At 37.7% G+C, this 23141-nt stretch overlaps 1 protein-coding gene across 2 annotated transcripts; it reads left to right on the top strand.

Annotated features, from left to right (window-relative positions):
* Window positions 1-4462: 4462 nt before the first annotated feature.
* P2RY10 (P2Y receptor family member 10) lies at window positions 4463-22744 on the top strand. 2 transcript variants are annotated; one of them, XM_057718812.1, is made up of 2 exons: window positions 4463-4534; window positions 21171-22744. In XM_057718812.1, the coding sequence occupies exon 2, from the start codon at window positions 21220-21222 to the stop codon at window positions 22204-22206; it is 987 nt and encodes a 328-aa protein (XP_057574795.1). In that variant the 5' UTR covers window positions 4463-4534; window positions 21171-21219; the 3' UTR covers window positions 22207-22744. The 2 variants fall into 2 exon arrangements, with proteins under 2 accessions (XP_057574795.1, XP_057574796.1); XM_057718813.1 differs by lacking the exon at window positions 4463-4534 and adding an exon at window positions 14884-14918.
* The last annotated feature ends 397 nt before the right edge of the window (window positions 22745-23141 follow it).

Below are 23141 nucleotides of genomic sequence, written 5' to 3'. Positions count from 1 at the left end.
CCAAGTTTCTTTCCTGCTGTTCCTTAGCATACCCTATGCTTTAGTCAAAATTTTGTCCTCACTATCACACACATGGTATGTTTACTATTAATTCACATCCTTGGCAATATTTCTTCTGTGTCCTGGAGTCCCTTGACTTCCCCTCCTTCTTTAAGTTGATATTTGCCAAATTTCAGATATGCAAATGTCTCTCCATTGTTTTTGCTATGTCTATTTACCCTCTACACTTTTATTTGTATGTGTGTTTTTTAATCACACTTTTAAAAACTTAGCTACCTACTTTAACCTCATCCTAAGCAGTATTATGCATGAAATCATAGATATGAAGTGCTAATTTTATTATATTTAAAGCCTTAAAAACAAATGTATAACTTTAAAATGTTTAAACAGCCACTCCTTATACCACCAAAAATAACCTTGCATGCCTCCATAAGTACATGTTTCACTCATTGGGAATACTTCTGAAACCAAATTTGTCCATTGAACAAAGACCAGCCAACTTTCCCAAACAGGTTTAGCCCATACTGAACTCATCTTAACTTCCACATAATTTAATAGTAAATCATACTATTTATGCTTTCTATGTTATGTTTTCTAATTATTTTATGGAGTGATTAACCTGTCACTTAAACTGTGTACACTTAGAAGATAGAGGACATGTTTTTTGCTTCTGAATCCCACTCTTCCCACTCAGCATCCCCAAGCTGATCATTGTTGTAGCTTCTTAAGTACTTATTGAATGATTAATTTTTAAAAGTGCAGGAATAATCTGTGTTTATAGAATCAGATATGGGAAACTCTTGAAGACAGTTTATCTAAAGCAATTAATACTCACTAGTTCTAATGCAAAAAGATTTGAGATCACAACTCACTCTTTCCTCTTTTTTTTCACTTTTTGTTATACTACTGTTCCTTAAAGAATTGAAGATGGTTTAAAAGGATGCATACTATAGCAAGATAATATAAATAAGTAGTAGGTAGAAAATAATAAAGAAAAATGGAAAGGATGTCAAATTAAAACCATGAAAGAAAAGTATACCATAACAATATCTCCAAACTTGCAACCAGCAGACTACAAATTAGTTCCAGGGTTTTCAGCAGACTGTATAAGAAAGGAGTCATGACACAATTATCAGTATCTGTTAAGAATCAAATCAAATCAATTGCTAAAGAAAAATCTAGCTCTTCCCAATTCTAAAATCAGGTATTATTCTTGGGTCCTCCTAGAAAACACAGTGTGTTTTAATGAATAATGTCCTCAACAATAGCTAATACACCTAATCCACTGTTACTGTGAGAGAATACCTAAAAGCCTTTGAAGCACCCACTCATAAAATGTCCCAGGGCTAGAGAGCATATGATGTGCCAGTTCAACTTTGAACAGATACATAAGAGAAAAGGGAAGAGTTGAGAAGTATGGGAAAAATGGGGCAGCTATACTATTTTTTACTATTTACCCTATGACTGGATATTTAATACTTGGTTTGAGATCATAATGATTCCTAGACTATCAGCCATACTCAATAACTAGAAGACTCTCTTCTAAAAGTTAATTGGAGATGATTGTTAAATTATTAGCTTTTTGGTTTGTCTACAGCTTTGCTTCTTTTCATTAAAACTCAAAATTTTACCTGAGTTGAAATATTCTTTGCCTAAACTGGGTCACTGACTTCTGAGCTACCTTTGCTTCCCTTTTGAGAACCAATGAAAGAAGAAGATACTTGCATGCAAGAGGGCAATGAGGTAAGCTGGCAAGCTATTTTCTTGTTTTTCAGATCTTTATTGGAGTATAATTGCTTTACACTGTTGTGCCAGTTTCTACTGTGCAACAAAGTGAATCAGCTGTATTTATACATATATCTCCATATCCCCTCCCTCTTGAACCTCCCTCCCATCCTCCTTATTCTACCCCTCTAGGTCATCACCCATCATTGGGTTGATCTCCCTGTGCTATGCAGCAGCTTCCCACTAGGTATCTATTTTACATTTGGTAGTGTATATATGTCAATGCTACTCACTCACTTCATCGCAGCTTCCCCTCTATGCCCCCCCCACCACCATGTCCTCAAGTCTGTTCTCTGCATTTGCCTCTTTATTCTTGCCTCACCACTGGGTTCATCAGTACCATTTTTTTAGATTCCATGTATATGAGTTAGCATAAGGTATGCTTTTCTCTTTCTGACTTACTTCATTCTGTAAGACAGACTCTAGGTCCATCCACATCACTACAAATAACTATTTCATTCCTTTTTATGGCTGAGTAATATTCCATTGCATATATGTACCACATCTTCTTTATCCATTCATCTGTTGATGGACATTTAAGTTGTTTCCATGTCCTAGCTACTGTAAATAGCGCTGCAATGAACATTGTGGTACATGTATATTTTTGAATTATTGTTTTCTCAGGGTATATGCCCAAGAGTGGGATTGCTGGGTCATATGGTAGTTCTATTTTTAGGTTTTTAAGGAACCTCCATGCTGCTTTCCACAGTGACTGTACCAATTTACATTCCCACTAACAGTGCAGGAGGGTTCCCTTTTCTCCAAACCCTCTCTAGCATTTATTGTTTCTAGATTTTTTAATGATGGTCATTCTGACTGGTGTGAGATGATGCCTCATTGTGGCTTTGACTTGCATTTCTCTAATGATAGGTGATGCTGAGCATCTTTTCATGTGTTTGATAGCCACCTGCATGTCTTCTTTGGAGAAATGTCTATTTAGGCCTTCCACCCATTTTTGGATTGGGTTGTTTGTTTTTTTGATATTGAGCTGCATGAGCTGCTTATATATTTTCTTAGCAATGTTAAGATATTGTCTAGGAAATGAAGGTGGGCATTAGTGACAACAGCTAATTGTCAGGAAAGGATTTATTTTATCCTTCTGTGCCAGGGTTTGGCTTTAAAGATCATCAGGTCTGGAAGTTTCTTTGGCCAGAGAGGGATCACATTCTAGGAAAACTGGCTTACACTGCCCAAACTCAGAAAGGATGGATTTGTAACAGAAAGCCAATTTGATAATTTATATTGAAGACCAGAACTGCTAAATGGACTGAAATGTGTGTTGGCATACCAGTGTGTTCTCCTTTCAGTAGGGATGCCAAGTCAGAAAACTAAATTAACAACAGATTGGAGCTGGATAAATAAATGAAATCAATATTAAGAAAGTCAGGCATGTTTCATTTAATATAACTCAGCCAGGATGGGTACCCTCTTCCTTTACCAGTTTTCACAAGTCGTGGCCATTTCATCAATCAGTTCAAATTAACAGGTTCTAGTGCTGAAAGTGTCTCTTTTCCATCTCTTGATTCCCTTGAAATTTATATTAGTGATCTCTGAGTGTTGGGCATGGTTCCATCTAGTTCTTGAATGATTCTAGTTTTACAAGGAGAATATGTTGCAGATCCAGGTTGCCCTTCTACAAAAATGTTGTCATCTACTTCCTTCTTTAATTAGTCATCCATAAATCCAAATGCTACTGTTTGATCTAATCCACAGTACTTTCTTTTCTCCTTTATTATGGTTATTACCCAGAAGGCTATTTGCAGCTCTAGGCCCTGGGTTCTGAATGTAGTTTCCTCACAAGCCCACAGAATTTCATGCTGCTTTGAAAGCTTTGTTTCTCGGAACTACTCTCAGACTTTGCCGACACTATAGTTCCCAAGTGTATGATCTTTCTTTACTTGCATACTTATAAAATCTCCACGCACATTACACAGACTCAAACCTTAGTACATTGGAGACAGACTGAAATGTATATGGTTCATTTATTTATTCATTCATTATTTGAATATTTATTTTTATTCATTCCTTCACTTATTCATTCAACAAGCATTCATGAAAGTGCCTTGTGCTGGACTACTTGGAAATCTAGGGATGAGTCAGACATGATCTTTGCCATAAAGCAGTTTACAATACACTAAGAGTATAAGAAATATACAAAAATAAACTACACATTAAATTATAAGCCTTGAGATGAGAGGTTGAGGAAAGGTACTCCACATGGAGGGAATAGCTTAAGCAAAGGTAGTCCTATTGCTGTTAGTTCTGACATATTCTTGAGGTTTTCTCACCCTTTGCCTATCAGGATTGAAGGAGTTGCATTTTTCTTGTTCTTAGGTAAACTGTCTTCCAATTTTGCCTCAGAATCCCATCTTACCATAGAGCCTACTGGAATCTAGTTAGATGGATAGGCATTTGGGTTGTGGTAGAAGGAGATAGAGTAAGAAACAGTGAAACCCTGAGAAAGGCTGGTATGTAGTCATTATTTGATTTTAAACACCCTTTAGCTCTCTGCTCTTTGAATTTCTTTGCACGAATGAAGAAAAAACTAAATAAACTTGAGTAATGTCTTCTGCTTAAGGGACTTACCTTTGGTCTGTGCAAATAAGGTTTCTGCGGTGAGACACCAAATGCACTCAACTTCCTCTTTCAACAACAAAGTTGTCAGTTATCACTAGGCTCTGTGCCACCCAGAGTTAGGCTTTTTCACCCCCAGCTCCCTGCAAAGAAACAAGCACGGCAAGGCTCCAAGGTAAGTTATAGCTTAATATGTGGGAATTGGTATAATTACATATGGGAAGATTGGTGGGGACATGAAGAACCAGGACAGAGGCAGATGTGAAACCAGTGTCCAGACTGAAAATGGTCCCTGGTTTCTTATTTTAGACTTATTACAGCAGGAGCAATGGTGATTTTCCTTGAGTCTGACTAGAGTACAAAGTTAGGGTTAATGCCAACAGTCTCCAGCATTATTCCAGAAGCATGGAGTCTGTGATACAGCTCACTCTTTGTTAAGGGCTCTTTGTTTCTACATCAACCAGGGAAGATGGTACAAAGTGGTAAGAAAAGAGTATGGTCAGTGAGATTCATTGAGACAGCTTGACCTATTCAGCCAGAAAAAGAGGATTTGGATTTCTGCTCTGTAAAATTTATCTAGTTGCGTAATGAAGGAACATGTATAAGCTCCTCGCTTTGGTAACTTTAACTTTCACAGATACAGCAACAGATAGTATATTCTCTCAGGAGAAAAAGAAAGAGAGATCATAGATTTTGGAACTGAAGGAGGAGCTCTTAGAGATCCAAATCCCTCACAATACAGATGGGAAAACTGAGAGGTAATGAAGTGAAGACACTTAAGATCACCCAGCTAGTTAGTGGCAGAGCTGGAAGTAGAACATGTGTCTTCTAAATCACAGTACCTTTTTCCTACAGAAGACTGTATCTCCCAGAGAATACTATAAACATATTTATAACTGTGTTGGATTTTAGGTTAGGAAAAGAGAAAATATTCCACGTGCCAAACTCTATTGAAATGATTTCAAAGTCTGTTCAGAGGCATTTCTTGATGCTTTGAAAGCTGCTTTTTGACCCAAGTTCAGACCTACTGGATAGCAGAGCCCGAAAAAGAGGCACCTATTTTTTCAGTAACTATTGTTATTACATTGAGTGCTAGCAATCTCTCTGGTTCTGAGCTAGGATGACTGAGTCAAAAGTAGACTTCCAGTTTGGGAATCCTTCAAGGTGGACTGTACCACAACCGTTGGTACAAGGATCACTTTAGATAGAATGATAAGAAGCTTTGTTGTGCTTTTTGGGTGGAGTAGTCTCAGGCCCAAGGATCCTGCAAGTGGGAACTTTTTTATTTTGGTTTGTTAAATGGACGCAGGAATCCTTGCCATTTCTATTAATTGAGGAGTTTTTCCCTTAATGGTGACACAACAAAATTATTCACTGTTGAAAATATGTAATATGCTGATATATTGAGGTGGAAAATGGCCTGAACTATACTGAGAATCAAGTCAGGCATTCAGGGTAATTATCTTTTGCAATGGTTCCTGTTGAACAGAGGTCCTTCTTTGGTCAAAAGCAGTTCCTTTTTGGTCTCAACTGGAAAAGTTGTTGAGTTCAAGTGGTGCAGACTGCTCAAATCCTGACAGTGGTGGAGCACAAGGCTTCAAACAAGTGAGCTTACTTCTGGATGGTTTTGGGTGGCTTCTCATAGCTAGTTGTGTTTGAGGTAAGTCAACTGATGTCCTAAGAGGCAGGACAATCTATGGATCTAATAAAGAGCACAGAGCTGTCTTTGTGAAACCATCTTTTTTAAGTGTTCCAACAATGAGAGCAATGACTGGCAGGAAGTCTATTCTTTATTTAAAAACTTTTGCTTAATAAATCGGCTTATATTTCAGGTCAGGAAATTTTACATTTAGGTTTTCATCTAGTATGATTCACATGCCTCACAGGCAGAGTGATATAGTATGTGAACCAATACACAGAAAGACAAAAAGTCTTGGTTCCAGCTCAAGTTCTGCCAATGATTTACTTTTGGCCCTGGGCAAGTTGTGTTGTTTTTCTGGGTCTCGGGTAGTCTCATCTATAATGGGAGGGTGGGGTGCTTGAAATAAATGGTCTTTAATTTCCTTCCTAGTAATACAATGGCTTGACTCTAGGCTCCTGGTGCCTGAGAATAGTTGTATATAATGAGGTGGTAAAAAATGGGACCATAGTAGGGAAATCTAACTACAGTGAGCCTTCTGGAAATATAGTCTAGATCTAAAAGGGAACTCAGTAATCTTTGCTAAGGGCCATTATACTCCTTTCAGAGTAATGTCATCATGAGAGCTTCAACTTTTAGACCACAGGCAAGTGTTTTGTAAATAATTTCCTTTTTTTTCAAATGATAAAATGCAAACATACAAGGGAGCAAGTTCTGAAAGCTGGTTTCTATAATGACAATGTCAGTCAATCAATATTTCTCAATCTTTTAAATGCAAAACTCCATTTGAAAAACATAAAAACCTCATTACAAAGTTATTTTGGACTTGCCTAACTAGGAACCAGACCCTGGACTCCTAGAAAAACCTTTCCCATCACATTGACATTTTCCAAGCACTATGGGCCCAACAGCTAAAAAAGATTTTTTTTTAGGTCTTTAATTCCAGCAGTTTGTATTATATGGACAATAATTTTGATTTCCAAATATATTTACTGTATATTTACTCTCTGTACAAGTAAAGTGGAAATGAACAAATGTTTATTTAATGTATATGGTGTACCAGGCATGAAAATGGATACATTTTCTACTTAATGATGTACATTTTCTATATGATCTTTACAATGATATTTGTTGCAGGCACTATGATCCTAATTTTATAAATAAGGAAACTGAAGCCGAGATATGAAGTGAGTCGTTTCAGGCTAGGCAGCTGATAAGTGAGTCAAGATATGACCCCAGGTCTGCCCAAAGAACACGATTCTTTCCATCTCCAAAATGCTGCCCCAAATACAAAAATTATGAATAATTAGGCCTCCTTCCTACCTGATTAAAACCAGTAAAGATGCATGCATGGAAGTTCAATTCCAACTTTAAGATATTAGTTTGTGAATAGTCTAATTGCTTTAATTCATTTTAAGGACAAAATAATTTTCACTTCTAATTTATGAGAAAATGTCTAGACTTGCAGAATAGATTCAAACTTTTGTGTTTCTGACATCAAGCCAGGTTATTTACAATTGATTTGAATTAATTCAGGAAATGGCAGAGTTACAAATTCCAGTTGCTCTTCTTTGGCCCTGGTTGAGTGATTGAATGAAGGACACTCTGGTCATGGCTATCAGACTGGTTTGAGTAATTCATGTGAGACCTTTGTGATTTAAATAAGAAGATAAGGGTAAAAAAAGGCAAGTTACATTCCCAAATGGCCTGTAAACATTCTCCCCTAGAGATTGGGAAGGGCTCCCATCGGCAACCTTTTTCTATTTAACTTTCCCTTCTCCTCCGAAGATGACAAGCCCACATACTGGCTGTATTATCAAAGAAAATAGGAAACACAAACTTGACAAACATGTTCACTTGGTATTAGTGACAATGATGAGGGGTGAAAAGAGTGAGAGGATTAAGAGGGTAAAGCTTTGTAGAGCTCTACTAGGAAAAGAGCAGTTATTTGATGCTGGAAGCCTGGTTTCTACACTCTTTCTTCACTCTGCCACTTGCAGAGCATTCAGGTAAATGTGATTACTTCTTGGAACCTCAGTTTCCTGATCTGTAAAATTGGGATGATATCCTCTGACCTAAGAGTTATATTTTATATATATATATATATATATATATATATATATATATAATTACAATATATTACAATTGTAATATTGTACAATGTACAATATATTATATGTATGCATATATACACATTTAATAATGATTAACAGCAATCATAGATGTAATAATGCTTTGTAAAGTGTAAATCAGCAGGTAGGTTTAGATGGTTGCAGCTGCATTAATGATGGCAGTGGCAGTGCTGATGGTATTATGTAGGGGCAGGGGTTTAGAAGGGACAGGCCCATAAAGTCATGGAAAATTAAAGCAGAAGGTAGTTAAGATCATCCAGTTCATATTGTCTTATTTTAATAATGAGGGAAATGAAACCCACATAAGAGAAGGGGCTTAGTAGGACAACACAAAGGAAATTTGAATAGTTACTAGAATCCAAGTGTTTTCGCTCCAAATCCAGTGTTCTTTTTAATATATTCTACTGCTTGTGAGTCTTCCCCATCCTACCTGTCTTGTTATATTCAGCTCACCACTCTTATAAATACGTTGTTCCAATACTCTATTCATAGATCTATTATGGTTTGTGTTCATAGGCAAAATTTGTTAAAGATCCCTGGTTTTGAAACTATCCTACACTGACACCCGGTGGGCAATCATTTGCCATATATGTATAGCCATAAAAGTGCTAGAAATAGAACTGAGATTAATTAGAGTCTTCGTCTTTGAAGAACGGTCTTATCCACAGAAATGTTACTTTAAGATATTTTTGTGCAACAAATTGTTTGCAAAAGAAGAATTTTAGCTTTCTCTGCTCATGAAGAGCCTCATTATGACTGAAATCGTAATAGCTGTGACTGAGAAAGAAACTTAATCCTACTGAGCCTTCATTTTCTGATTCATAAAGGGGTATAATAATAATTAACTCAGAGTTAGATCAAAGATCAAAGGTAATATATTAACAGCACTTAGCTAGTAACTGAAAGGATGCACATGGAAACTTCTTGGACTTAGTATTTCGCTGAAACTTAGGAGTCTGGTACAAATCCTGATGCCATTATAACATATGTTCACTTTGTCTGTACTTTTGTGAAAGCACAGCATTGAGCTGTTGGTTGGGAAGTGATGCTGCCTTTGGGTAGACATTATTGGTACTTATGATGTTCTTGGACTCAGACACATTGAGTTATATTTAGAGACATGATATACCTTTGTGCTCTGAGACAAAATTTAGCTATTTCTGTAAAGTCAAGTGTTTACTGACAAATTCTCACTTAACCTTATGGGATTCCTACTGGCTTTAAAATAAAAGGTTGGGATTACAGGCTTTGGCGCTTTTAGGTGTCTCCAGATTTGTTAGACTCCAACCCTATTATCCTTGTCTTGACCATATTTTCCTCAGTAACAAAGGGAGAAAAATTATGGCTGTTGTTTGGGAGAGTAGATTATGGGAGAGACATCAGTAGTAAAACTGCCTAAGGCTGTGCTGATATGTGCCTATTCTCTATACTCCTACTTTATAAACCAATGTGTATGAACTGAGATCCTACTGCATGCCTAATCCTCTGCTAAACAAAGTGAGGGATATAAAAGTGAAAGAAACAATCTTCCCTCATAGAGACTACATTCTTATAGTGTAGCCTATAAGTCCAAAGAAGTAAGAAGTTAGAATAGGTTGTCCCATGCAAGAAAAATATGAGAGTTGACATGGGATCTCGAGAGAGAAGTAAAATGTTGACTTCTGAGATGAGATCCAGGGAGAAAGGAGTTTGATGAAGTTTTAGTCATAACTTTATACTAATCTTCATTATGAGGGACATCCTTAGATCCACACATTGAAAGTGAATCTTGTTAGCTCAATGATGGTAGCTGATTTTCCTGCTCTGATTATTAGATTAGAAATCTGTACTGGTCATTCCCCTTAGGGTTTGTCTCCCATTACCAGACCCCTCTTTCAAGAAAAGAGGCATCTGTATGAAGGTCCCGGCCTTTGATGTAGGCAGTGCGTACCCTGGATAGAGCACTGAACACTGGAGAAATCAAGAGGCATTTACTTCTTTAAGGATGGTATTGGAGGCAGTGGGAATTTGACCCTCATCTCTATCTGGGTGGTTCACAATCATAGAGCTAGGAGTTCAAGTATATACTGAAGATATGGTATTTTCACAGCTTATAATTTTGCCTGGGTTGTATTGTCTGTGTAGTCCTGCTTAGCTGAGTTTGTTATGCAATACCAATGAGGTTAAGTCTTTGGGATTAATCCCTACATGGGCCAGTTAACATCATTTTTTTTTTAATAGTGCTATATGTTTCGTCTTGTTCTAGGTAGGGTTAGAGAAAAAGAAAGAGATAATAAAATTTAGGGCATAACACCTGACTTCACAAACCTCACAAACCAGTGTAGAGAGATCAATAAACAGATAAACAATAAAAGAGTTGTTATAAGGCGGAATATTTCCCTAGTTAAAATATTTACTAAATGATTATGTGCTGGTTATTCTGCTAGGTTCTAGAGATTTAAAGATGAGTAAGGCACGCTCTTTGCCTTCAAAAATGCTCATAACTTAGCTAGAATTAAAGAGATATAAATGGAAACATTTACTATGTTGCAGTGAGTGCATTGTTAAAGCAATCCCTGTGATGACATGGGAGCCCAGATTTGCCTTTTTGTTGTATCATTTTGGCAGCAGAGTATAGAATAGAATTTAAGAGGGCAATCCTTGAAGCAGGTAGATCAGTTAAAGAGTGTTTTAATAATCCAGAGAGAGAGGAGAGAGAGAGAGTGGGAGAGAGAGAAAACTTGGTTGGTTGAATGAGAGAGAAGGGACCTAGGATCATTTTAAGAATTCTGGCTATTGTAATTGGATAGATGGTGGAAGATAAGTAAAAGGTCAGGGAGTATGATGAATTTAGTTTTGGACATTTTTATTTTGAGATGCTTGGGAGACATAGAAAAGGGAAATCTCAGCTGAAAGTTGGACATATAGGTGTAATATCTGAGAAGAGGCCAGCCCTGGACGTTGAGACATGAGTCATCTGGATATGGGTGGCAACTGAAGTCATGAAAGTGGGTGATGTTACTTAGCACAAGGAGGCTGAATAATAAAAGAATATGCAGACCTAGGGAAAACAAACATTTAAAGGATGTTCAAAGATAAAAGAAACCATAAAGGAGACTCGGTGTAAATGGATAGATAGTTAAGAGGGGACTCAAGAAAGCATTGTGGCTTAGAAGCCAACAGAAGAGAACATTTAAAATACATGGAAGTGATCAGACTGTGTCCAAGGCAGCAGAGAAACCCTACCTGATTTAGCAACATGATGGTCACTTGTCACCTTTATTAAAGCAGTTTCAGTGAAGCTGCAAAGATATGCATGCCACCTTGGAATGCACTAAATAATGGATATAAAGTGAGGAAAAGAAAATCAATATCAAAAACTATTGTGAAACGTTTAGTTAAGAAGAGAAGGAACATGACTAAGGGCTAGAATAAGATGTATTGACAAGAGAAGTATTATTTTGAGTGTTGAAGAGACTTGATGACAAATATCTAGCTGAGAGTGAAGGACAACATGATGATCTAGGAGTGAAAAGGAACAATTAATGAATGAAAGAAGATCCTGAGGAAGATAAAAGGGATTAAGAGCATGGGAATTCATTTTGTGTGATAGGAAAGACAGCTGTGTTGGGAAGGATGCAGCTGTAGATAAGATTGTGTGTGTTGGGAGCGGACAATGGATGAAACTGAGTTGCTTCTCACCCAATAACCTCAATTTTCTTGTGATTTAAGAGGTAAGTTTCTCTGCTGAGAAAGTTGGGGGATGGGAGAGCAGGAGAAAAGAAACTTTAGTAGAGTTGTGAAGGTGCTGTGTAGGGAATAGGAGAAAAAACTAATCAGATGTGTGCAAAAAGAGGCTGGAAGAAAAAACCTTAGGCTGGATAACATACATTTCTAGTTTTAGCATTTCAAATAGATCCAGGCATTTTTAATAGGCTCATTCGGCAGTTTGGATAGTAAAAAAGGAAATGGATTGTGAACTTGATCTGGGATTAAGACCTTGCCAGTACACCAGAAGAATGGTGAGCAAAAGAGTTGAGGGTTCTTGTGTGAGAATAGTTAATTTGACCACTTAATCTAGTCTTGGTAGGGGAGGAAGTAAGATGAGGAAGGGTGCCAGATTGGGCCAAGAGAAATGCACAGATTTAGAAATTTAAGGTCACTGGTAGTGAGTGGTGCAAGCTAGTGCGGTGTAACTTGCAGTGAAGTTCAGTGATTTTAATGTGAGAGAAAGCAGACCATTTGCAGAGTCAGGAATTTATGAAGTTTGGCAGAGAGTACAAATTTGAAAAATTCTTGAATAAGGAAGAGTTTACCTTTGACTCAGAGTGTCAGGAGAGGTGAATGCTATGAGCTGCTAATCTGAGAGAGCTTTGGAAAAGTATAAAACTGTGATATCCTTGTATAACATTTTGTATGTTTTATAAATGAAGTTATCTTTGACTCCTCAGTCTCCCAAACTGATTAATTCCATATCTGACTTTTACTTGAAATTCTAATATTCATGTTATACTAGGTCAGAGGTTTTTTGTTTGTTTGTTTGTTTGTTTAATTTCCTTGACTGTTGGAAAAGTAAGGTGATCAACTCTTCTGTTTGTCCTAGACTGTCATGAACTGAATTGTCACTGAAAATATTATGTACTGGGAAACCCTCAGTCCTAGGCAAACCTGGACTGCTGGTCAGCCTACAAACTTGCAACTAATTTGGACTTCCTGTGTCTGGTTTCCCAATCCATTTTCCACGCTGATGCCAAAGTGATCTTTCTAAAACACAAGTATAGTAATATTACATCTCTTCCCAGAATCCTTCAATGATTCCCCATAAAACCCTTCATGGTGCTTCCCTGGTGAGGCAGTGGTTGGGAATTCACCTGCCAATGCAGGAGACATGGGTTCAATCCCTGGTCTGGAAAGATCCCACATGCTGGGGAACAGCTAGGCCCATGCACCACATCTACTGAGCCTGTGCTCTGGAGCCTGCGAGACACAACTACTGAGCCCGCATGCAGCGACTACTGAGGTCCATGTGCCTGGAGCCCATGCTCCATGGCAGGGGAGGCCACTGCAGTGAGAAGTCTGCACACCACAGGGAGGGTGGCCTCACTCTCCACAACTGGAGAAAGCCCATGCTTGCACAGCAACGAAGACCCAATGCAGTCAATAAATAAATTAATTAATTAAAAAAAACTTCATGATCTGGTTCGTGTACCTTTTTAGTTGTTTTTCCCTTCCATTACCTTGTCCCACTCTCACCTCCTATTCTACCTTCTGCACCATCTCACCCTGTTTTCCAGCTAGTATGGAACACCTATTTTTCCTTTCTATATGTTATTCATTTTATAGTTTGGGAAGTTTGAAAGCTATTTATTCACTCCTGAAACACTTTTCTCATCCTTTCTTTTCCTACACTCTTCCCACTCCAACTGCTTATTAAAAGGGAACTTATCTTTCAGGATGAGCTCAAATACTCCTGTGCAGGATTCATTTCTACTTTCATAGAAATTTCTTTGTTATCCTTTTCATGGCACATTTAAAACTTATTATGGTTAGTTATTCTTATTTCTCCTTAAATCACTATAAACTTCTTGAGGACAACAATCATGTAGTATTGTTCCCTGAAATTCCCCACCTCACTATACTATCTTCAGCAATTAGCAGATCAAATAAACACATAGCAGAATGTCCCTTGGCTGGATGAAATTATGAATTGCTAAATCTCAGATGAAAGGTATTGATAATACCAAGTGCAGCTTTCTTGAGGAGATGGGACTTGACCACAGCTTTGAAGGGCAACTTAGATTTAAATACAATTGTGTATAATTCAGGCAAAGTAAGGTAAATTTTATCTCCTCCCCAGCTACCATCTGCATTTTTCTCTCTAACCCTGTCCCTGTAGGGACCAATAAAAGAATGCAGATAGCTTGCCACAAGTGCCATCTTCTCTGGCTCGAGGTGCTCTATCTCATAGTTTAATAGAAACAGCCTTACATGGTTGAAAGAACATTAAGTAAGAGGCCTACAAACTTGACTTCATGTCCTAATTTCACCATATTTTAACCCTGTGACCTTGGACATGGTACTGAGTTGTTCTTGAATGCATCTCTTTGTCAACTAAGCAATATGGTAGGGGTATTGCTGATATCTGTCCTGCTTACCTCACAGAGATGATACTGTGCTAACATGAGGATTTCTTATCACCTATGCCATTTACCTCAGTTCTTGCCATTACACTGGTTGTGATGTTGGAGATTTAAAAAATATTTTCCCCACCAGACCAGAAGTTTCTCAGGGACAGGGATTATAGCAGATGATTCTATATTCTCTATAAAACATAGCACAGACTTCATAGTATGATGCTTATTAAATATATGTTGATTGAGTGTTGGCCTTCAAGGCAGCCAGAGCCCTCAAAAGGCCAAAGAAAAGAGTAAATACACAAGTTATTTTCTTTTTATGCTTAATTTCCATGTGGAAAATTAAGTTTTGCGGACTACATATATAGCCTCTCACTCTCATTCTAAATCCCACACATAGGTGGGTAGGAAGCCAATTGCTGATGAGATGAAGCAGGTATACCTTTCATTTGCAGAATGACAATCAACAAAAATAAAGGGTTGAGATGCTTTTGGAAGCAGATCACAAGGACTACCCTCTCCCTGAGGTCTAGATAATAGTGTTGATTTTACTCTGAGTCCTTGGCCTGTGCTGGTTTCTACCCACAGGATATGTCTGGCCACCTCTGTTTCTAAATTGAATACTTTGCTCTTTTCTCAGGCTTCTGAATGCATGTCTTTTCTGAGTTGTAAAGGGTAAATACAGTGAATATTGATGATGATAGCCCAAATTAGAAGACAACATTTGAGGGAAATAGCAGGGAGCAGAAATATTGGGCTGGCCAAAAAGTTTGTTTGAGTTTTTCCATAAGATCTTACCCAATATATTAGTTGACATATCAGAGTTTGCATTTTTGCTTAATGCTTCCAAATAGGGACTTTAAACTATTTTGTATGCAATTCAATCCAATTATATAGCTTTCCTTTGAGTGCTTACTAAGTCACAGGCTAAGTCTTGGCTATACCGTCAGGAACAGAATAGGTCTTGTTGTGGCACTAATAGAGCTAACAGCACAGTGGACGAAATAGTCAATAAACAAGTGAGCAAATATCTACATTGCAAGTGTTGATGCTACTAAGAGAAATTGCACAGAATGTGACAGTATGTAATGCTGTGTAGGATTATTTAAATAATATTGGCAGTGAAGGTGTCTTTGACCTGCAAATTGAGATTAAAGGAGCCAGACATGTGAAAATGGAGGAAAATAATTTCAGACAGAGGAAACAACGTGTGCAGAGGCCTTTGCCAGGAAAAAAGGTTGGCTTGTTCTAGACACGGAAAGCATCTCAGTGTAATTGAAACAATACTGAATAAGGAAAAGAATGTCACGAGGTGATGTTAAATGGCACAGGAATGGCCTTCAGGCCATGGTGAGATGTTTGGCCTTAATACAATAGAGAACCAGCAAAGGATTTTAGACAGGAAAATGACATGATATTTCAAAGAAACACCACTTAGGCCACAGTGAGGAAAAGGTTACAAAGAGATGACATAGTCCCTGCCATCAAGGAGTGCAAAATCTAATTACAGAGAAAGACATGTTAACAGAATTTCAATGTGTGTGTGTGGTAAGTGCCATGACAGAGGTAAGGGAGTATGGAGACAAGCATGAGTTCCAATTCTAATATACCACCTCTACACTATGCAAGTTTTGTGACTTTGGCACAACTTATTTAACCCCTCTGGGTCTCAGTTTCCTTCTTTGTAATATGGAAATAATCATTGAGCTGCTATGAGAATTGAGATAACAAGTGCTTAGCCTGTAAATAAGCAGTAGCTCTCAATAAGCAGTAGCCATAATTAATGTTAATGTTAGATACGTTAACTGCCAAAGATAAGACTGAGGTGCGGGGAGTCCAGTAAGGCATCTTTTACAATAATCAAGAGGAATGATGACAGCAGCCTGGGTTTGAATGGCAACAGTGGAAGTGGAGATGGCTTGGAGATAGATTTGAGAGCATTTAAGAAGGGAGAATCACCTGGTTTCTGATTAGATATGAGGGAGATGAGGTATTAGGAGTTGGAAGAATTCCCAGTTTCTATCTGTACTGTCTGGGAGGAGAGTCATGGCACAGACTGAGAAGGGGAGCTTAGACTCAAGAGTGAATCACCGATCTCATACCCTTTCCTGAGAGAGGAACCAAAGATATGTCTAGATTGAAGGGGAGAGAGGTTGGTAACACAGGGGGCATGAACCAACCAGAAATAGTCAACAATATAGCTAGAGCCAAAGAGAGAGTCACAGAGCCAGAAGCAGAGGCAGAGACTGAGTGAAGGAACATGTTCTGACTTTGGCCTTTCCATTCAGCCTTTTCCTGTTAGTGGCTTCTTAGGTTGTTCTCCTTTCTAAAATTTCAGAAGCGTCACAGATTGTTAACAGGAAGCCAAATGTTCCCTGAGAGAGTTTATATTTTTACCCTACCTGAAACAAATTCCCCCAGTCTCCCATTACCATGGGGATTTTACATTAAATTGTCACCAGACATATCTGGGGAAAAACCCTTCCTACCTCCCCTTGAGTCTGGAGAAGAAAAAATGTTTTGGAAAACAGGCCATGCAAATCTTTATACTTGAAATAAACTGAATTGCAGAGGCACAAGAAACTGCATAAACAAAATGAGTTGTGTACACGAACTCTAGCTTGCTGTTCTGGCCTAATAGGACTCTGTTATTTAGCACAGAGGTATGAAAACAACCTGCCCCTTTAGTAAGTGAAATTTTCTGTACCAGTGAAGCAGAAACAAATATCCATGTTTGTAAAATGCATAAGTGGAAGTGTGAATTGGGTGGGTGTGACCTGTTTTTAGTTCTTAGAACTGTAATGCACTTGATGTAGCCTCCCTTGCTCTCTCACAAGCCTATGCATAGATAATAGATAATAGTAGAAACAGGATCAATACTGAAGTCAAAGTGGGTGGTAAGGAGGGGTGGGTAAAGTGCCTAGGGACAGGTGTTTAATTATATACTGATGGCAGAGCTAAAGTAATCCTAATGTTACAAGATCATAAGGCCCTACTATGGGGTTAGAAAGGTTCTGCAATAATGTGCCCTCCAGATATCACTATGATCCTTGTTCTATTAAAAAGTTCCTCCTGAGTAGGGAGAGGCAAGTGGTATAATGGAAATAGCACAGACTATGGAGCAAGTCAGGAATGATAGTAAATCCTATTTTTACCATTTTTTAACTTTGTTACCTAAGACAATTTACTGAATCTGTCTGAACCTCAGTTTCCTCATTTGCAGTATGAGAATAATAATAGTAACTTCCTCTTAGGATGCTTGTGAGAATTAAATTATGTAATGCATGTGAAAAATTTCATTGCAGATTCTGCGGTACATCATTGATAGTCAGACAATGATAATTATTTCCTTTTGTTTCACCTGTGAGTACCCTTCTATCTTTGTTCTGTCTTACATACACAAGCAAGATGACTGTATGGCTTTTTAGGCTATATCACAGATAGGCCAAGTAGGGAGTATAAGAGGAGGGGAAAATGAAAATGCTCTTTAGAGTAATGGCAGTTTGTAAAGTTAACTCTTTTATCTGTGAATTAATGCCTTGGGGTTCTGTTCTTTTATAACATTTCTATTTCCTGGAGTAGGTCTTAGAATGATATAGGAAGTCATTCTTCTGCTTATGAGGATAAACTAAAAGAAGCCACACCTTTGTTTCTGAAACATACTTAAAACAAAACAAAACAAAATAAAAACAATACCAATAACAAAACTCCACCTGAGGAACAACCTCAGTACTTTGTTTTTTCCACTTTTAGCTCAAAAGGCAATAAACATTACTGCAGTATGGACAGAAGCTATGTCTGTAAAGTTTGTCTTTGGAAAGAAAACAAGTGATAGAAGTGTGTGTAAAAAGATTAACCACCTTTTCCTCCTATTTGAAGTCCAAGATTATTCATTTAGTAGGTTTGTGGCCTTAATAAATTCCTCTCTGAGCCTTGCTTCTTCTACCTGTATCATGTGGTGGCTGAATTAAATGTTTTTAAAGTCCTCTTCAGTCTAAAATTCTACAACAATGTTGAAGTAAAATAATAAAGTTGTTGCTCTCCTGCTATTTTTTTATTTGTTTTGATCTTTATTGGAGTATAATGGCTTTACACTGTTGTGCCAGTTTCCACTGTACAACAAAGCAAATCAGCTGTATTTATACATATATCTCCATATCCCCTCCCTCTTGAGCCTCCCTCCTGAGCATCCTTCCCACCCTCCCTATCCCACCCCTATAGGTCATCAGCAGTCATCTCTCCTGCTATTCTTATTTGCAGACAGCCTGCATAAATCCATGGCCAGACATTGAGAAGCCCTAAAGAGTATTCTATATTCCCCATGTCTTACACATAATACACAATAAAAACTACGCTAAAATGTAAAATCTGATTAAGGAAGTCCAAAATCTTTTCTCATTATAATGACTAATGAAAAAAGTATTAAATCTTAAATTGTTTCAGAAAAATGATTTTGGTGGTCTATTTTGCTCATACCTTAATCAATGTTCACTGTGATTGTAGGATAATCTGCCATGCTATGATGTTACACTGGTACAGAATTCTCCTTAGATAGAGAATAGTTCTCTTCCCTTCCCAATCACATAAGGGAAAATACCCTGGTTCAGCTTATAAATTCATATTTTACTAAAAATTTTCATGTAAATTTGGAATGAAACCTAAGCCAAGAGAGAGAAAATGTATGAAAACCACCAGCTATTGTGATAGAATAATAAAGAGGTAATATTCCCAAGCCATGAAAATCAACCAGGATACTGGTAATGCAGGCTAAAGGAGGCAGATCTGTTTTCCAAGTGCTGCAGTGCCAAATTAGGGAGTCAGGACCCAATGGGCAGACTCTGTGGTGGCAGAGAAAGGAGAAGCAAGAAGACCTGAACATTAAGACTGGATTTCTACCATTTCAATTGGGAAGGAGTGAACAGTGTTCATCCTAACCAGAGCCTAAGGCAAGAGAAATCTTGACACAAAAGAAATAGACTCAAATATCACATTCTTTCTTTCTGTGGTTAGAAACATAGACTGAATATTTCAGGACTTCCTTGCATGCAAGACACAACTTAGACAATCTGGGAGGGCAAGACAGTTGGAGGACAATTCCTTGGTACTCTAACTGATTCACTGGGTGACTTTGGATCAATAATATATCTTCCTTGAGCATCTTCTTCTTTATCTGTAAATAGACTCCTCCTAATTTTAATATTATATGAATCTAGGTATAAAAATAAATCAGGTGATGCCTCATTGTAGTTTTGATTTGCATTTCTCTAATAATTACCAATGTTGAGCATCTTTTCATAGGCCTGTTGGCCATCTGTATGTCTTCTTTGGAGAAATGTCTGTTTAGGCCTTTTGCCCAGTTTTTGATTGGGTTGTTATTGTTGTTGTTGTTTTTATTGAGCTATATAAGCTGTTTGTATATTTTGGAAATTAAGCCCTCGTCAATCACATCATTTGCAAGTAATTTCTCTCATTCCATAGGTTGTCTTTGTGTTTTGTTTATGGTTTCCTTTGCTATGCAAAAGCTTTTAAATTTAATTAGATCCCATTTGTTTATTTTTGCTTTTGTTTCCATTACTTTACTAGATGGATTTTTTAAAAATATCACTGCGACTTATGTCAGAGTGTTCTGCCTATGTTTTCTTCTAGGAGTTTTGTAGTATCTGGTCTTACATTTAGATCTTTAATCCATTTTGAGTTTATTTTTGTATATGGTGTTAGAGAGTGTTGTAATTTCATTCTTTTACATGTAGCTGTCCAGTTTTCCCAGCACCACTTATTAAAGGGGCTGTCTGTTCTCCATTGTATATTCTTGCCTTCTTTGTCATTAGATTAATTGACCATACATGCATGGGTTTATTTCTGGACTTTCTATACTATTTCATTGATCTATATGTTTATTTCTGTGCCAGTACCATACTGTTATGATTACTCTAACTCTGTAGCATAGTATAAAGCCAGGGAGTATGATTCCTCCAGCTCCTCTCTTTCTCAAGATAGTTTTGCCTATTCTGAGTCTTTTGTGTTTCCATGAGGTATCACCTCACACTAGTCAGAATGGTCATCATCAGAAAGTGTACAAAAAATAAATTTTGGAGAGGGTGTGGAGAAAAGGGAACCCTCCCTCCTACATTGTAGGTGGGAATGTAAACTGGTACAGCCACTACGGAGAACAGTATGGAGGTTCCTTAAAAAAAAAAATAGAGTTACCATATGATCCAGCAATCCCACTTCTGGGCATATATCAGGAAAAGACAAAAGCTAATTCAAAATTATACATGCACCATAATGTTCATAGCATTACTATTTACAAAAACTAAGACATGGGAACAACCTAAGTGCCCATCAACAGATGAATGGGTAAAGAAGATGTGAGAATATATATATATATATATATATATATATATATATATATATATATATAAAATCTTACAGAGCCATAAGAAGAATGAAATAATGCCATTTGTAGCAACATGGATGGACCTAGAGATTATGATACTGAGTGAAGTAAGTCAGACAGAGAAAAACAAATGTCACATGGTATCACTTACATGTAGAATCTAAAACAATGATACAAATGAACTTATTTACAAAACATATAAACTCACAGACATAGAAAACAACCTTATGGTTACCAGAGGGGAAAAGGAGGGAGGGATAAATTAGGAATTTGGGATTAAGAGATACACACTACTATATATGAAATAGATAAACAACAAGGACCTACAGTGTAGCACAAGGAGCTATATTCATTATAGGTTATCTTGTAATAACGTATAATGGAAAAGAATCTGATATAACTGAATCACTTTGCTGTACACTTGAAACATTGTAAATCAACAATACTTCAATTAAAAAATAATCTGGGTGTCAGCTAAAGAACTGGTTAACCATTATACTGTTTTTTGTTTGTTTGTTTGTTTTGGACAGGGATCATAACTTCGTGGCTTACCTTGATGAATATAGTGAAATATTCAAGATGGGGAGCAACAGTATCAGCAGTGCTGAGACTCACTGCAATGTCACTAATTTGACATTTCATTACCCCCTCTACGCAACCACCTACACGCTCATATTCATCCCTGGTCTACTGGCCAACAGTGCGGCCTTGTGGGTTCTGTTCCGCTTCATCAGCAAGAAAAATAAAGCCATCATTTTCATGATCAACCTCTCTGTGGCTGACCTTGCTCACGTGCTGTCCTTACCTCTCCGGATTTACTATTACATCAGCCACCACTGGCCTTTCCAGAGGGCCCTTTGCCTGCTGTGCTTCTACCTGAAGTATCTCAACATGTATGCCAGCATTTGTTTCCTGACATGCATCAGCCTTCAGAGGTGCTTCTTTCTTCTCAAGCCCTTCAGGGCCAGAGACTGGAAGCGTAGGTATGATATGGGCATCAGTGCTGCCATCTGGGTAATCGTGGGGACTGCCTGTTTGCCATTTCCCATCATGAGAAGCACAGACTTAGCCAACAACAATGAGTCCTGCTTTGCTGATCTTGGTTACAAGAAAATGAATGTAGTGGCTTTGGCTGGGATGATTACAGCTGCTGAGCTGGCAGGATTTGTGATCCCAGTAGTCATCATTGCATGGTGCACGTGGAAAACTACTATATCCTTGAGACAACCACCAATGGCTTTCCAAGGAATCAATGAGAGGCAGAAAGCACTGCGGATGGTTTACATGTGTGCTGCAGTTTTCTTCATCTGCTTCACTCCCTATCATATTAACTTTATTTTTTACACCATGGTAAAGGAAACTTTCATTAGCAGTTGTCCCATTGTCCAAAGCACACTGTATTTCCACCCCTTTTGTCTATGCCTTGCAAGTCTCTGCTGCCTTTTGGATCCAATTCTCTATTACTTCATGGCCTCAGAGTTTCGTGACCAACTATCCCGCCATGGCAGCTCTGTGACTCGTTCCCGTCTAATGAGCAGGGAGAGTGGTTCATCAATGGTTAGTTAAAAATAAAATAGCTCTTCGATTGCTGCTTTGTTTAACTATGTTTCCTGACTTTTTTCAAAGGCCAAAAAGACCAGCCAGACAATTTCTTTAATTGAACTTTTGGAACAACAGACATAGTTGTGGTCACAAGGGTGTGATGGTGGAGGCAGAGTGTGAAAAATGTGGGAGAGGAAGAGAAGGTGGGATTTGCCTGTTTCCTCTTTGAAATTCAAGGCACTTTCTTACTTAAGAGACCCAGATCAAGGCTTTACAGGTGTTTTAAATGAATGGAAATTGGATATTTTATGTTAAACCTTTCTTTAGTAAATGTGATGCTGTTAATGATACAATAAATGCATGAATCTTTTCCAGAATGTAAAAGCAAATGTCTTTCATATGAAGATCATTATTTGTGAATGAGAGCAAAAAATCTCCAATCTTTCTAAGGGATATATGCACAGGCAAGGGGGTATGAATATTGAAGCAATGTGTGCGTCAATTTTAGGACACAAACCTCTTGCTGAATAAAGGGCATGGGAATTTGTTCATTCATTGAAAATGGATGCCTATTGTATTCTGGGTTGCCGTTTTCTTAGGTACTTTCACATATAGCATCTCATTTGGCTCTTCTAATAAAGTTGTGAAAGATTCCAATACAAATGAATAGATGGAACCTCAGAGAGATGAAGTAACTTTCCTGGGGAAAAAGAATGGTGAGCTAAAATTTATCCTGAATACACCACATATGCTTAAGTTACTACCTTTATTTGTTTTATTATTTACTAGGTAAATGCTAAACTTGGTTTCATTGGTAAAAACACAGACTGAAGGTAAGCCACACAAGACCAAGATCACGTCTATACAATTTTCAGAGGATTAGTTGAAAAGCCTGTGGGTTGTGGAGATGGTGTGTCAGGCTTCAGGTTGCAAGGTATCAAATAATAAATAGGTTGTTC

This window comes from Hippopotamus amphibius, chromosome X (assembly GCF_030028045.1).
Source record: "Hippopotamus amphibius kiboko isolate mHipAmp2 chromosome X, mHipAmp2.hap2, whole genome shotgun sequence".
Lineage (NCBI taxonomy): Eukaryota > Metazoa > Chordata > Mammalia > Artiodactyla > Hippopotamidae > Hippopotamus > Hippopotamus amphibius.
Note: the sequence above shows the minus strand (reverse complement) of the source record. Positions and strands in the feature narration are given on the sequence as shown.

Excerpts from the sequence above, each read along its gene's own strand:
- P2RY10 (XM_057718813.1), top strand. The coding sequence starts at position 14,896 with ATGTCTTTTCTGAGTTGTAAAGG. Across the intron at positions 14,919-21,170 it reads TCTTTTCTGAGTTGTAAAGG|GGATCATAACTTCGTGGCTT; the intron begins GTAAATACAGTG and ends TGTTTTGGACAG.